Source organism: Vipera ursinii (genome assembly GCF_947247035.1).
Source record: "Vipera ursinii genome assembly, chromosome: 1".
NCBI classification, from domain to species: domain Eukaryota; kingdom Metazoa; phylum Chordata; class Lepidosauria; order Squamata; family Viperidae; genus Vipera; species Vipera ursinii.
The window spans coordinates 162,333,713-162,347,363 of record NC_139512.1 but is presented as its reverse complement, the minus strand read 5'-3'; the positions used below and the strand labels follow the sequence as shown (position 1 = coordinate 162,347,363).

The window sequence follows — 13,651 nt, the reverse complement described above, 5'->3', positions numbered from 1 at the left end:
AATTAAAAAAGATACATTGAAATAGAAAGTATAAAATGTTATTATTATTACCTATAATATAGAGAAACTAGAGAATTTTCAGCTCTGCATTACACAGATGTATACTACACAGGAAATGTTTAAGTGGAAATTGAGTACTTTTAACTATAAAATATACTAAGACTTTTGATTAGTGCTGAAAATCTAAATGTTGATGGTTCTTGGAAAAATTACATACAATTAAAAAGAGGAGGCTTCATTTTAAGTACAGCCAGGGCAGAATTCCCTTTTTTTTTTGCTATATAACATAATAAGTACATTTTCATTGTAGCTTCAAGCTATGTTGTGCTGTATCAGTGGCAGTGACTGATGATTAAAGGAAGGAAGTGCTCACCTTCTCCACACTTGTCCATCTCCTCTGATTCTTGCAACCAAGCAACTACTTTACTTTGGCCAGTAGTACATGTTGCAGGTAGACTACTACTGCAGGGGATAGATGGTTGCCAGGGGAAATTATTCTGTGAAACCTAAAGAAAGACATGCCCACAAATATGCACATACACATGAGAATTCTGGGAGAAAAACTGCCTGTGATAAAAAAAACAAAGTGGCAATTGTTATCCTCTTCTTTAAAAACTGAGGCATGTATGTATCTGATACTCTAGTCTCAATTAAATAACAAATATTTTAGTAAATGTGGTACAGGTAGTCCTCACCTTATGACCACAATTCAGCCCAAAATTTATGTTGCTAAGTGAGGAATTTATTAAGTGAGTTTTGCCCCATTTGATGACTTTTCTTGCCACATTTATTAAGTGAGTCATTGCAGTTGTTAGTTAACAAGGTTGTTAAGCGAATCTGGTTTCCCCACTGACTCTGCATGTCAGAAGGTTCCAAAAGGTGATCACATGACCCCAGGACACTGCGACCGTCATAAATGTGAGTCAGTTATCAAGCATCCGAATGTAAATCGCGTGACCATGAGTAACCATCACTAAGTGAACTGTGGTTAAGTCGAGGATTATCTGTACAGTGTAGATTCCTCCGTTGAGTGTGTTCTTCTTTTCGGTGTTAGCGTTTACTCACATATAACGGCATCCATTGTCATTTGCATCCATACTGAGCAGCTAGCAATGTTGTATATTATAAAACAACTCTATATGAACTGAAGGATGGTATTCTTCCCAACTGAATAAAAGGTTGTACCTTAGTTTCCAGCACTGTGGCATTAGCAGCTGGTGAAGATTCAGTGGTGGAAGTTGAAGGGAATATGTGGAAACTGGCATCCCGTGGCGATCGCACAATCTCGTTCTGGCGATATAATCTATGATGGCGCAACTTTGACACCCAAGCATCAAATGAATCCTGGGACTTTACCTAATTAAAAGTTCGATGTGAGTGAGGAATCCAGTAATAGTATTTGATTTCCTTTTTACCGCATAACTCGGTAGAAATACTCCTTACTTTTAAATGGTAGATATGCTCCTCGGTGTCAAGATCTATTCTACGTGCTTTCTTTTTAATTGACATAACCGATAATCCCACATCTATGCTCCCATGAACCTTTCCTTTCTGAGTCTGAAAAAAAAGAAGAGAAAAGTAAAGGTATGCACAGTAGGAAATCAAAGGCAAAACTGGTAACTTATTGCTTTTTAGAATGAGCAGACAGATGTGTAGCTTTCTGGGATATAATGCAAAGGTACATAAAATAGCAAAAATAGGAAAAAGTTGGTAAGACATCACCTGCTGCTTATCCAGGACAGGATTGTTATGTAAGAAGTGCACTGCTTTTTTTCACACATACATATGAACATTTCATAGGCTGAGTAAATAAAAGATGTGGAATAATTCTGTATAAAACTATTTTAAGAACAAAACTAAGCAAATGGCAGATGTTTAAATATCAGAATGAAAAACAAGCCTGAGGCTATGATTCAGATAATCTACATATACGTACAGGCAAAAATTATAGATTTATTTATTTATTTATTTATTTATTTATTTGATTTGTATACCGCCCTTATCCCGAAGGACTCAGGGCGGTGAACAGGGACATAAATACCAAAATACCCAAAATACAGAAATTAAAACAAATTAAACCCTAGTGCCCAAATGCAGAAAATAAATTACATTAAAACAATAATTAAAACAAAACCCATCAGACCAGGCCGGCTTGTTCAAACAAATAGGTTTTTAGGTCGCGTCGGAAGGAGCGAAGGTCGGGAGCCATCCGGAGCTCAACCGGTAAACGGTTCCACAGGTCAGGCGCACCCACAGAGAACGCCCTCCCCCTAGGGGCCACCAGACGGCATTCTCCGAACGGAGGCACCCTGAGGAGGCCCTCTCTGTGGGAGCACACTGGGCGGAGGGAAGTTGATGCCGGCCGCAGGTGTTCCCTAAGGTACTCCAGACCCATGCCATGTAGGGCTTTGTAGGTCATAACCAGTACCTTGAATCTCACCCGGAAGGCAACCGGAAGCCAATGCAGCTCACGGAGCAGAGGTGTAATATGGGAGTATCGGGAGACCCCCAACACAACTCGCGCGGCTGCATTCTGCACCAGTTGGAGCCTCCGAGTGGTCCTCAAGGGCAGCCCCATGTAGAGAGCATTGCAGTAGTCTAACCGAGAGGTCATGAGCACATGAGTGACTGTACGCAAGGCATCAAGGTCTAGATAGGGCCGTAACTGGCGCACCAGGCACAACTGGGCGAAGGCCCCCCTAGTCACAGTTAATATATGATCTTCTAAAGAAAGCTGTGAATCTAGGAGAACTCCCAAGTTGCGAGCCCTATCTACGGGGGGTAATAACTTACCCCCCATAGTGAGAGATGGAATAATCTGAGTTTCCTGAGATGCTGGCACGAACAGCCACTCCGTCTTGTCAGGGTTGAGCCGAAGCCTGTTCCTCCCCATCCAGACCCGGACCGCCTCCAGGCAATGGGACATCACGTCGAGGGCATCACTGGGGTGGTTTGGGGTTGAAATGAAAAGCTGGGTATCATCAGCATACTGATACCCAACTCCAAAGCCACGAATGATCTCACCCAGAGGCTTCATATAGATGTTAAACAGGAGAGGCGAGAGGACCGACCCCTGAGGAACTCCACAAACGAGAGGCCTCGAGGTCGATCTCCGTCCCCCTGCCAACACTGACTGCGAACATCCCAGGAGGTAGAAGGAGAACCATTGAAGAACCGTGCCTCCCACTCCCAATCCCCTGAGACGCTGCAGCAGGATACCATGGTCAATGGTATCAAAAGCCGCTGAGAGGTCTAATAGTACTAGGACAGAGGAACAACCCTTGTCCCGAGCACTCCAGAGATCATTCACCAGGGCGACCAATGCCGTCTCCGTGCTGTGCCCGGGCCTGAAACCCGATTGGTACGGGTCCAGATAGTCAGTTTCCTCCAGGACCGAAGGGAGCTGATGCGCCACCACACTCTCAACAACCTTAGCAAGAAAGCGAAGGTTGGAGACCGGACGAAAGTTGTCTAATACAGCTGGGTCCAAGGTAGGTTTCTTGAGGAGGGGTCTCTCCACCGCTTCCTTCAAGACAGAGGGGAAACAACCTTCACTCAAGGAAGCAGATATCACCGCCTGGAGCCAGCCTCGTGTTCCCTCCCGAGCTGAATAAACCAGCCAGGAAGGGCACGGATCCAATAAACAAGTGGTGGAGCTCAGCTTCCTCATAATCCTGTCCACTTCCTTTGGAGTCACAGGGTCGAACTCCTCCCAGATAACATCGACAAGACCACCCATGTCCTGATCGTCAGACTCTGCCCAGTCGGAGTCCAAACCGAATAGATCTAATTTAAGTGACATTTCTATGACAGCTACTTTCATTGCTAAAGAAATAAATTCAGATTAACACTGGCTCACCTATGTAGTAATGAAAGCTATGATGATAAAAAATGGCTAATTTAACTCTGGTAAGATGCATCATTCATATGCAAATAGTAAACATCAATGTATGCTGATAAATAACAACAGAGAGTTTCTACCCTCATGAAAACTTATACCTGTATAAATTTCAAAATAGGCACAAAGGCACTAACTAAATAAATAAGCATATCAACTCCTATTTGTCATCCATTATACATATATTTCAGAAATAACTGAAAACAATGTTACCCAAATAGTTAAGTCTGCCTCTGAACAAAATATCAACATGTTCTGAACCAATTTCCCCTCCCTACAATTATACAAAAAAGAAAGATTAATTATAACTAAGATTGCTTTTGTGTTTTAAGACCATTTTGTAGAGAAACTCTTATTTTATAAAATAAATAACAGAATGTACTTAATTTTAACATATATACATATATAATCTAAAACAATTACGGAATTCTAAAGATGCAACAAAAACTAAATTAAATTCATCTTTAAATCTACAATGCTATAGGTCATTTTTGTTTTATATTGTTTATTAACAGGGATCTTTTAAGTTGCTATATTATGTAGTTTCAGGAATATTTATTATTCTAATGTTTTTCTAAACTTGGCTAGATTTTTCCAATGTTTATGTAATTATTGACTTGTATTATTATAGTAAAAATAAATGTTTTATTATGGTCTACAATCACCTTACAATTAAAGTAAAACAAAGTTACAATTTAAAATCTCTATCTATTTATTATTACAGTAAACCCTTGATTTACCAATCTTCATTAAAAATTGGTTCATGAAAGTAATGGAGAAAATTCGTTTACTGTTTTATGCATCCCCTTTGCGATTTAATGGTTATTCAGATCTAATAATCATCCCTTCCTCTCTATTATTCTGTAAAATTGAGGGTTTGCTGCATTTTGTAGTTCACTGAGCAGAAAATGGCATATACAGAGTTTCCAAGGCCCTTGACCTATAAGGACTCAGGTGCTGCATAATAAGTACACTGATGTTATCTATCGAATAATATTGCAAAAGGCAGAACACTGATCTGACCAAAGTAAAGTTTCAAAATAATAGTATTAAGGCAAGAAGCTGATGTGCTTTTGGTTTTAAATCTTAATAATTTAAGAGCCAGAGGGTGGAGTTTGCTGGGTCATTATAAACAGGAGTTTATCCTGTCAATCTTAGTTGGAGTGTGCTTTGTTCCCTGATATATGGAGAAACCACAGAAATAAGATTTCATCTCAAGGTGATGAAATAACTGCTGGAAAACAATCAAGCTCAGAGACACTAATAACCCAGCAGGTTTAAAATTATCTAATTGCCACAAATAAAATCTGGCATGTTATAACACTGATAAATCCAGAATGTTTGAGGGAAAAAAGGAGGAGGATGGGGAAAAATTGAACTGCATGGGAGGATTTGTACCTTTTCTCTACAGTACAGGAATATCTGCATCGTTACTGGAACTAAGCATCCAAATAATATGTAACATTCATTGTTCTTTTAAAGGCCCCCAGAGTTACTTACATCAATTGGTGACTTTGAATATTTCAACATTCCATTGTCCAGAACAAAAAAGCGCTGCAGAAAAAAAAATGTAGATCACAATGCAGTGGAGAATATATAAAATTATTAATGAAGACATAAACACATTGCATGCAGCAATAAACATCATTACAATAAATGAAGGACCAAGCTAGGGATAGATAGATTTTCCTAGCTATGTGGTTGGACTCCACACCAACCTGATGGAACATAATCAGTCAATCAATCAATCAATCCTAAAGCTAAATCATTAAAGCTGCCTTGTGAACTGAGCTATGGTATATGGCAATACAACCCATCACTGTCAGAATCCATTTATATCACATTTCATAAATGTATAGGTAGAACAATGTGCTTATTCTGGGGATTCTGCCATCTCTCCGAAGGGGGGGGGGAGAGGATAGACTTTAGGCGATCTTCAAACAACAGGGAACATTTGAACTGGGGGAGGGAGGGGGAGAGACAGATCTGGATTGCATCTTCATTTACAACTAAAAAGAAAAACAATAACCATAAAACCAAGGAGAGTTCCCTTTCCCATGGAAGGACCTGACACCTAAGCAAATGATGAGAGCCTGACCAAATGGATGAGGGGAGGGGCTGAAATGGGAATGCTTTATATAGGATTGAAATGTAACTTTGTTAGATTCCGTCTTGTATTGCCACAATCGATTCCATCCTAGTAAACATTTTCCTTTTGGACTAAACTTGCATCCAAGAGTTCTTATTTCCTAAGATGTGGATTGAGGTGGATCCTGACAAATAGCTCACAGGATCATACTGGAACCAAGTATTTTCGGAATAGGTTAAAAACAGAATCTAGGTAGTCCTACTGAATAAGGAGCACTGACGTCCCCAGAGCAGAGCAAACAAGGATCTACAAGCCCTTCAAACTAGTCTAGGCAAGAAGCACAAACCAATACTAACGCTACCTTTACTGTAAGGTTACAAAAATAAAATCTTGCAAGCCTGACAAATATTTTTTTTTCCTTTCTAGAAAACTAGGGCGGGTGCCTTCGGAGATGCCTTCCTACACTCCTTTTCCTCCTATGGACTGAGATACTTTGGCATGACAATTATCCAGCCTGCAGCTCTTTCTCCTGCTTCCCAAGGTCATCCCAACAGACCATGACAGAATCAGACCGACACAAGCAGCACTGCAGCATTTGATGCAAACCCTGCCCCTGTCTATGTGCACTGTGATGTAACAAGGATGTCTCAAAAAAAGAAGATGCAATAGTGCTTTCATCTTTCTGACAAAAAACAGCAAGATTCTGCAGCTTACACTGATAAGGGGCCTGTCTGAATTTCTAAAAGTGAGTCTGCTTTATTTGACAGAATTGAATCAAGTCATTCATGGGGCAAATCTCAATAACCCTACTGAATTACTGCAACTGAAAGCTTGCCTAGAATTAGGTTTCTGAAGGCTAGGATGCTAAGCAGGTTTATTTGGCAGAACCCTTTAAATGAAGAGAACCTGATTTCCTGCAAGTCTTTGCATTCGGGATAAGAATGAAAAGACACAAAGTCAAACTGATATACTTTTTATAAGAACCGTTCCTGTCAAATGCTTCTCCAATCTCAGAAAAAATTCTTAACTTTCTTAAAACATCAAAAATGTACCCAGCTTCATACATCATACTCAGGGATTCCTGTATCATCCCTTCGTTCAGTAACTGGCTGTGATGGAGTCTGAACAATTCCTTTCACAATAATCAAACCAACATTTGATATGACAGACAGACATTATTGAGTTTTAAGAAGAATAGTAAGAACTAATACAAATTAAAATAAAGAAAGAAAAAAAGAGATTTAAAAAAATAAAAAATAACAAAAAAGGTAAGAGGAAGGAAAAAGAAAAAAGGAAAGTAGGAAAAGAGGGTATTAAGAAAGATATAAAGAAGTGACTGTCAATCGTCTTCTCAGCAGGTATAAATACAATTATAATTTACCCTCTCTCTCTAAGATTACTTCATTACTCTCTTCTTTCTATAGTCTATCCTTTCTAATCATCAAAGCTACAAATCACAAGTCCACAAAGGGTTTCCCGTCACCGCTAAATGTACGTTTTTTTCCCTTTAATCAAATAACTCTGTTTAGCCATTGCATTTGGTATTTTTTATTCCTTACAAGTAATATACTTTACTGTGACTCGCCTACGCCTTCATACAGAGAATACAATTTATGTTGCAGTCTATTTCATCTCCCGTTTTTTCTGTCTGTGTGTATGTCTTATAATTGAATAATACGTATCTATGTTGAGGCAGTTAAACTTCTTTAAAGGGTATATGATCACATGCTAACTGCTTGTTTCTAGCCCTGCAGGAAGATTTAATCATGTTCACCTGAATGCTGATAGAATTCAACATATTACATGAGCGCAAAACAAAGGCAAAACAAAGGAAGAAGTGAAAGCCTCCTTCAGAGTCTGCCATTCAGTTCAAGGTCAGGAACTAAAGAGCTAGGCCTGGTTCAACAACTGCTGGTCAGTTTCTGAAGAGAGTTCAATTTGCTACAGATCATGATGAATTTTGTGCGATAATTGAAAATAACGGCATCTAATATGTTTTATACATATTTTACCTTGTGCCAGCCTTTTAAAGGCCATTTCCTTTTCTTCAGCATGAATCCTTCATGTTTGTCTGGCTTCTGGACATTAGTCTGGCCAATTTTCAAGCCTTCTATAATTTCCCAACTGTCTGGCTCCTGAGTAAAGGGGGAAGAAGGGAGGGAACAGAACCAAACAGATCAAAATTTCACTTTTGTGGCGCCTGTTATTCAAGTTATTTTGGCAACCCAGTGTACATTTACATAAAATCTATTCCACTGAATTCAATAAGTCTGCCTTTAGTTAGCAAATAAAAAAGAAACTGGATATTAAGTAAACCGCACTGAGAATTTGAATGTTCCTGAAGTCTATGCTATGGAAATTACTGAGGGAATTGTAAGGTTAAACTATGTAAGTGGGAACTCCCAGGAGGTAACAGTTTTGGGGGGTATCCTATATACCATTCATAATTAATCATGGCTAAAATCTCTTTAGTTCTATTTGGGTTCTTTTCCAAAAAATGTTTGGAAGAAATCTGGCTTGTATATACAGTATCTGAAGTTGTAGCAAGCAAAGATGTCATCCATTTGCAAATGATGCACCTAGCATAATAACTAGGCACATCAAGGCACAATAATTCTAGAAGCAATATTTCAAATTGTAACCATGTTCTTTTATTGGAAACAAATGACGAGGGCTGATTTGCAGCATTCTGCATAGCAATAACAATCAAAATCATGCTACTCATCATGCTTGGTCCCTTAAGTTTTTATAATAGAACAGAGAATTGTAAACAGCACTTCTATGCATTACTGATGTAATATAGGGATACATTAAAGGACTGTGTTATGTTGAACCGAATCTTCAGTAAAAAAAATTTCATGATGTACCTTGCAGTATTTATATAAAAAAATTATTCTCAAAATCCCATACAGGTCGTCCTCAACTCACTTGCAGAATTGAACCCTAAATTTCTGTTGCTAAGTGAGGCATTTGTTAAGTGGAGCCTTGGTGGAGCAGTGGGCTAATGCCTCCTTAAGTAACACCAGCTGCCTGCAATTAATGCAGGTTCGAGTCCCACCAGGCTCAAGGTTGACTCATCCTTCCATCCTTCCGAGGTAGGTAAAATGAGGACCCAGATTGTTGGGGGCAATAAGATGACTTTGTAATAATGCCACTTGGGGGGGGGGCGAAAGCCCTAATAAGCAGGCATATACATAGAATGAAGGCTATTGCTAAGCACATTGATTTGTGCTTCTTAGATTGTAAGCCCCCCTGAGTCTTCGGAGAAGGGCGGAATATAAATGGGATTAAAAAAAAAGTGAGTTTGGCCCCATTTCCTTGTCACATTTGTTAAGTGAATTACTGCAGTTGTTAAATTAGTAACACGGTTGTGAAGTGAATCTGGCTTCTCCACTGACTTTGATCACATGAACCAGGGACACTGCACTCGTCATAAATATGAGTCAGTTGCCAAGCATCTGAATTTCGATCACACGACCATGGGGATGCTGCAAGGTCGTAAGTGTGAAAAACAATCGTAAGTTACTTTTTTCAAAACAATCAAAGCAATTAATTTAACTCCTCGAGGATCTGAGCTAGAAAGGAGGAAGCTACAAAGGGTACCAATCGGGATGGGTTCTCACTTAATAATTGGTGGGATTATGTCAATGACAGCAACAGGGCCTGCCGAGACTGCCGTCACTATGGAATGTGGTCACTGTGGATGTCATGTTTTATGAGCGGACTGTTTATCAGGTCCCAATTACAATTGCAATTCAAGGGCTACCCATATGCTTCTTGCAGTTTGCTTAGTTTCATATGATTCGTCCTTGTTCCTTTGCCAGGAAAAAAATGCACTGATAGTATTCATTTGCTTTTTTCATGTGCCAGAATTTGTGACAACAGATGTACTGTGTTTTCATTATATGCAGCACTTACATACATTTTTTTTCCAATTACTAGAACCATTTTTAATTTTAAAAACCTCTGTTTTTTAATCCAATCTTTCTTTCTTATAATGCAGATGAGAAGCACGTACTCCAAGAAGCTGTGGGATATTTTATCTTTAAAATTTTCTCCAAAATTTCACACTTTCAGCCTAGGGCTGAGCAACCTCTACAGTTATGAAACCCAGCAGTGATGATTCAAGGTGGGGAAGATGGGGAGGATGAAAAGGATACAAGTAGTCTTCGAATTATGGTCGCAATTGGGCCCAATTGGTTTTTTTTTAAGCAAGGCAGTTGAGTTTTGCCCCATTTTACGACATTTTTTGCAATCGTTGCAAAGTGAATCACTATAGTTGTTATATTAGTAGCACTGTTGTTAAGTGAATCTGGCTTCTCTATTGACTTTGCTTGTCAGGTTACAAAAGGTGATCACACGATCCCAGGACACGGCAACCGTCATAAATATGACCCAGTTGCCAAGAGTCCAAATTTTGATTACATGACGATAAGAGATGCTGCAACGATCGTTAAGTGTGAAAAATGGTCATAAGTCACTTTTTTCAGCGCTATTGTTAACTTCGAACAGTCACTAAATGAACTGTTGAAAGTCGAGGACTACCTGTATTAGATTCCTTAGAGTGAATTGGTATAATTAAAATTGACCAGAGAAGGCACATGCAAGATCCACTTCAAATAAAAGTCCTTTAATTAGTGGAATTTTTTTCAAAAAATAGTTGATAAATATAAGCGTGTCTGGCTGAGGAATTCTGGGAGTTAAGTCCACAAGTCATAAAAGGGCCAAGTTTGAAGACCCCTGCTTTAATGCAACCACTTCAGTGCTTCGAGGAGTGGCACTACAGTATTGCTACAAACCAATGATTTGCATAGCCTTATAGAACACATCCAATGATTAAATATGTTCTGCAACCACATACTTTTGCAGGGACCAAGACTTTACTTACTTTAGATACAATGACTGGCTCATTTTCTAGCAATTGTTTCCCAATAATCAAGTCTGTGCTTCCAGCAGAAGCATTTCGCTCTAACACATGACCACTCTAAAGCACAAAGAAAAGAATGGAGTAAATTTTTGTCACCGAAAATAGTTCTCATACATAACTAAGATGCCTTTGAGGGAATGGAAATACACTGTGTTCGCACAAAAGAGATATCGCATCATTACCAACCTTAATAATTTCAAAATATTTTAATATTAAAGCACAGAAATATCTTATGAGATATTGTTACCCAAGCTGCTTCAAATGGAAAGGCAACATATATATTTATTCTAATAAGGAAAATAGACAAAGTATTTTCAAATTTTAGTACTGAATGTTATTTCAGTCAGCATCTTAACATTCGACAGGCTTTTTCTGCCAACTTAAGGTATTACTGTATAATTAAACTTTTTTCCCTAAAATTTCCAAAATTAGGTTGAGTTATTATAAAATGGCTTCCATCCACAGCTGTCTTGTCTAAAGTTCAACCGGAGATTGTGTACACACTCTTCTCATATAAAGTGAACATATGTGAGACAAGAATGGATTCATGTGTAGGAATATTATAATCGGGTTGCAGAAATTCAGACCACCAATGACAGGGCAGCCAAGATGTAAAGAAAAATCTGATTCTTTCCCATGTCTAGTAGTTATCTGGATTTTTGCTCCCAGATGTAGTAACCTTAATTATGATGGTAGATGCTACCCATAGCAGAGCAGGTCCATTAGACTTCACAGATGGATACTTTAAGAAAATCGATGAAATATCTGAGCGCATTCACTTATAAGCTATAACAATGTGAAAATTAATTAGATCAAAATAAGTCAAACTCACTCTATATATATACGCTTGGAAGATAAACATGAGTTTGATCCTGCCTTGAGCTGAACTGAATTAAATCTGTCAAGCACAATACTATAAAGCAGAATAAATGTATTCTTGATATATGTGTTTGAAAGTACAAAGAGTTGAATATCTGTCTTGCAATGTTCTTTTGAAAGTGCTTTCTTTTAAGGTGACCTACCTGTTCCTTACCAAAACGTAATTTACAAAAAACTGAGATTTTAAAAGAGCAGAATATTGTGATTTACATTTTATTCTAACCACCCTCAGCCATTTAGTAAGGGTAATAGGGAGACAATATCAACAGCAAAATAGATGCATCATGAAAACAACTTAATAGCAAGTGTGACTAATGTTTTGTGGGAGACAGAAATTTTTCTAATGACAGAATTTAAAATGATCAAATTAAGGTTCAAGAAATTAAAAGACTAATTAACAAATGATAAATGATTACTGGAGTACAATACTATCAATTCTGCATCTTTCTTAAACTGGAAATAATTACTAGAGAGTAATTTTGGCATAACCTGGGGGTAATAGAACAATTTGCAACTGCTTGTTTGTGAATCATGAATCTCATTTGCGACTGCTACTGCTGAGTCCTTATGTAAAAACAGAAAGGGTTTTATTTTGATGTGGGTAATGTCACAATTCAAGTCGAGGAATTAGTCATGCCTTAGATCACATTTTTATAATTATTTTAAACAGCAATATTCCACATAAAATATAGTTATCTTTCAGCTAAATCATATGTTTAGGTTTGGAATTAATAATTAATGCCCAATTCCAAATTACTTCTGTAAGTTGGCTCAAGTCACAAAGATATATTCTACAAAGAATGATATAACCATTTATGATCTCTTCCTTGTAGACAAGCTAGCAGCTCTCAAGGCAGCGCTGACAGGAAAATGTCCTCAGAACACCAATGGGTCCCTTGTGGACGTAGAGGCATTCTTGGGAAGTAAAATGGCAGGCTTTATAGGACCAATATTTCACTTTGATGCACTGTTAGCCATTACCATCAGTATTCCAAAAAAAAGAAAAAGCAAATGATTGACCCCTACTGGTACTGTTTGATCATAAGGAATCAGGGAATGGCAGCACAGCATCTGAAGGAGGGTTGAAAATAACTCAATACTGTCAGAGATGGAATGAAACAATATATATATATAAACTAACAATAGAACTGAACATGTTCCAACAGGGTAGGAAGAAGAATCAGAGAGACTGAAGCTTCAGGGATAAGGTCTCAAGATAGCAGTCGAAAAGATTAGGCAGACTGTATAATAATCCAACATGAGTGAATACACTAGAATAATGTAGGATAAAGTGGTAGCAGAAAACAAAGAACTGGAAAACTCACAAAGTATTTTGCCATTATTAATTGCAGCTATCTTTACAGAAGCCTAATTTTTATCCATTGACTCACTTTTTTCTTTAACAGGTGAAGTAAATAAAGAACCTCCCAACTAATTTGCAGGATTTCTACATCCATAATTAAAAGAATATTCTTTCACTTACCTGCCTAGTATCCCACTGGGAATATGATGAAGAGGAGTCAGCTTTATGTGATGGTGTGGAGGTTCTGTGAACAGGAGATACACCTTTCTCTTCAGAACTCATCACTGCAGCTAAATTCTAAGGGTCTCCTTTCACAGATTAACACCACATTCCATTCAGTTTTCTACGGAAAGAGGAAGCTAAGCGCTTTTCAGCATTTCTCCCAGAGTATATTCTTTACATGGGCAGGTCAAATTAATGTAAAAGGCATCCAAACCAAATCTTGAAGGAGAAAGGAAAAGAGAGAGTGATTGGTATACTATGTATTTGTGAGTTTGCATGAGTTACAGTGTTAAACAAACGCAGGTCTCTTGGGTTCCAGCTATCAAACCTATG

The 13,651-nt window shown here is 38.2% G+C and overlaps 1 protein-coding gene across 1 annotated transcript in view; it reads right to left on the bottom strand.

Moving 5' to 3' along the window:
* The window catches only part of OSBPL6 (oxysterol binding protein like 6), a 90,131-nt gene that overhangs the window by 52,404 nt on the left and 24,076 nt on the right, over nt 1-13,651 (bottom strand). Inside the window, exons 2-8 of the mRNA XM_083349327.1 lie at nt 13,277-13,537; nt 10,876-10,971; nt 8,000-8,122; nt 5,399-5,452; nt 1,444-1,557; nt 1,186-1,356; nt 374-506 (exon numbers count right to left, since the gene is read on the bottom strand). Coding sequence (XP_083205453.1) covers nt 374-506; nt 1,186-1,356; nt 1,444-1,557; nt 5,399-5,452; nt 8,000-8,122; nt 10,876-10,971; nt 13,277-13,378 — 793 coding nt within the window. The 5' untranslated portion in view covers nt 13,379-13,537. The remainder of the gene's footprint in view (nt 1-373; nt 507-1,185; nt 1,357-1,443; nt 1,558-5,398; nt 5,453-7,999; nt 8,123-10,875; nt 10,972-13,276; nt 13,538-13,651) is intronic.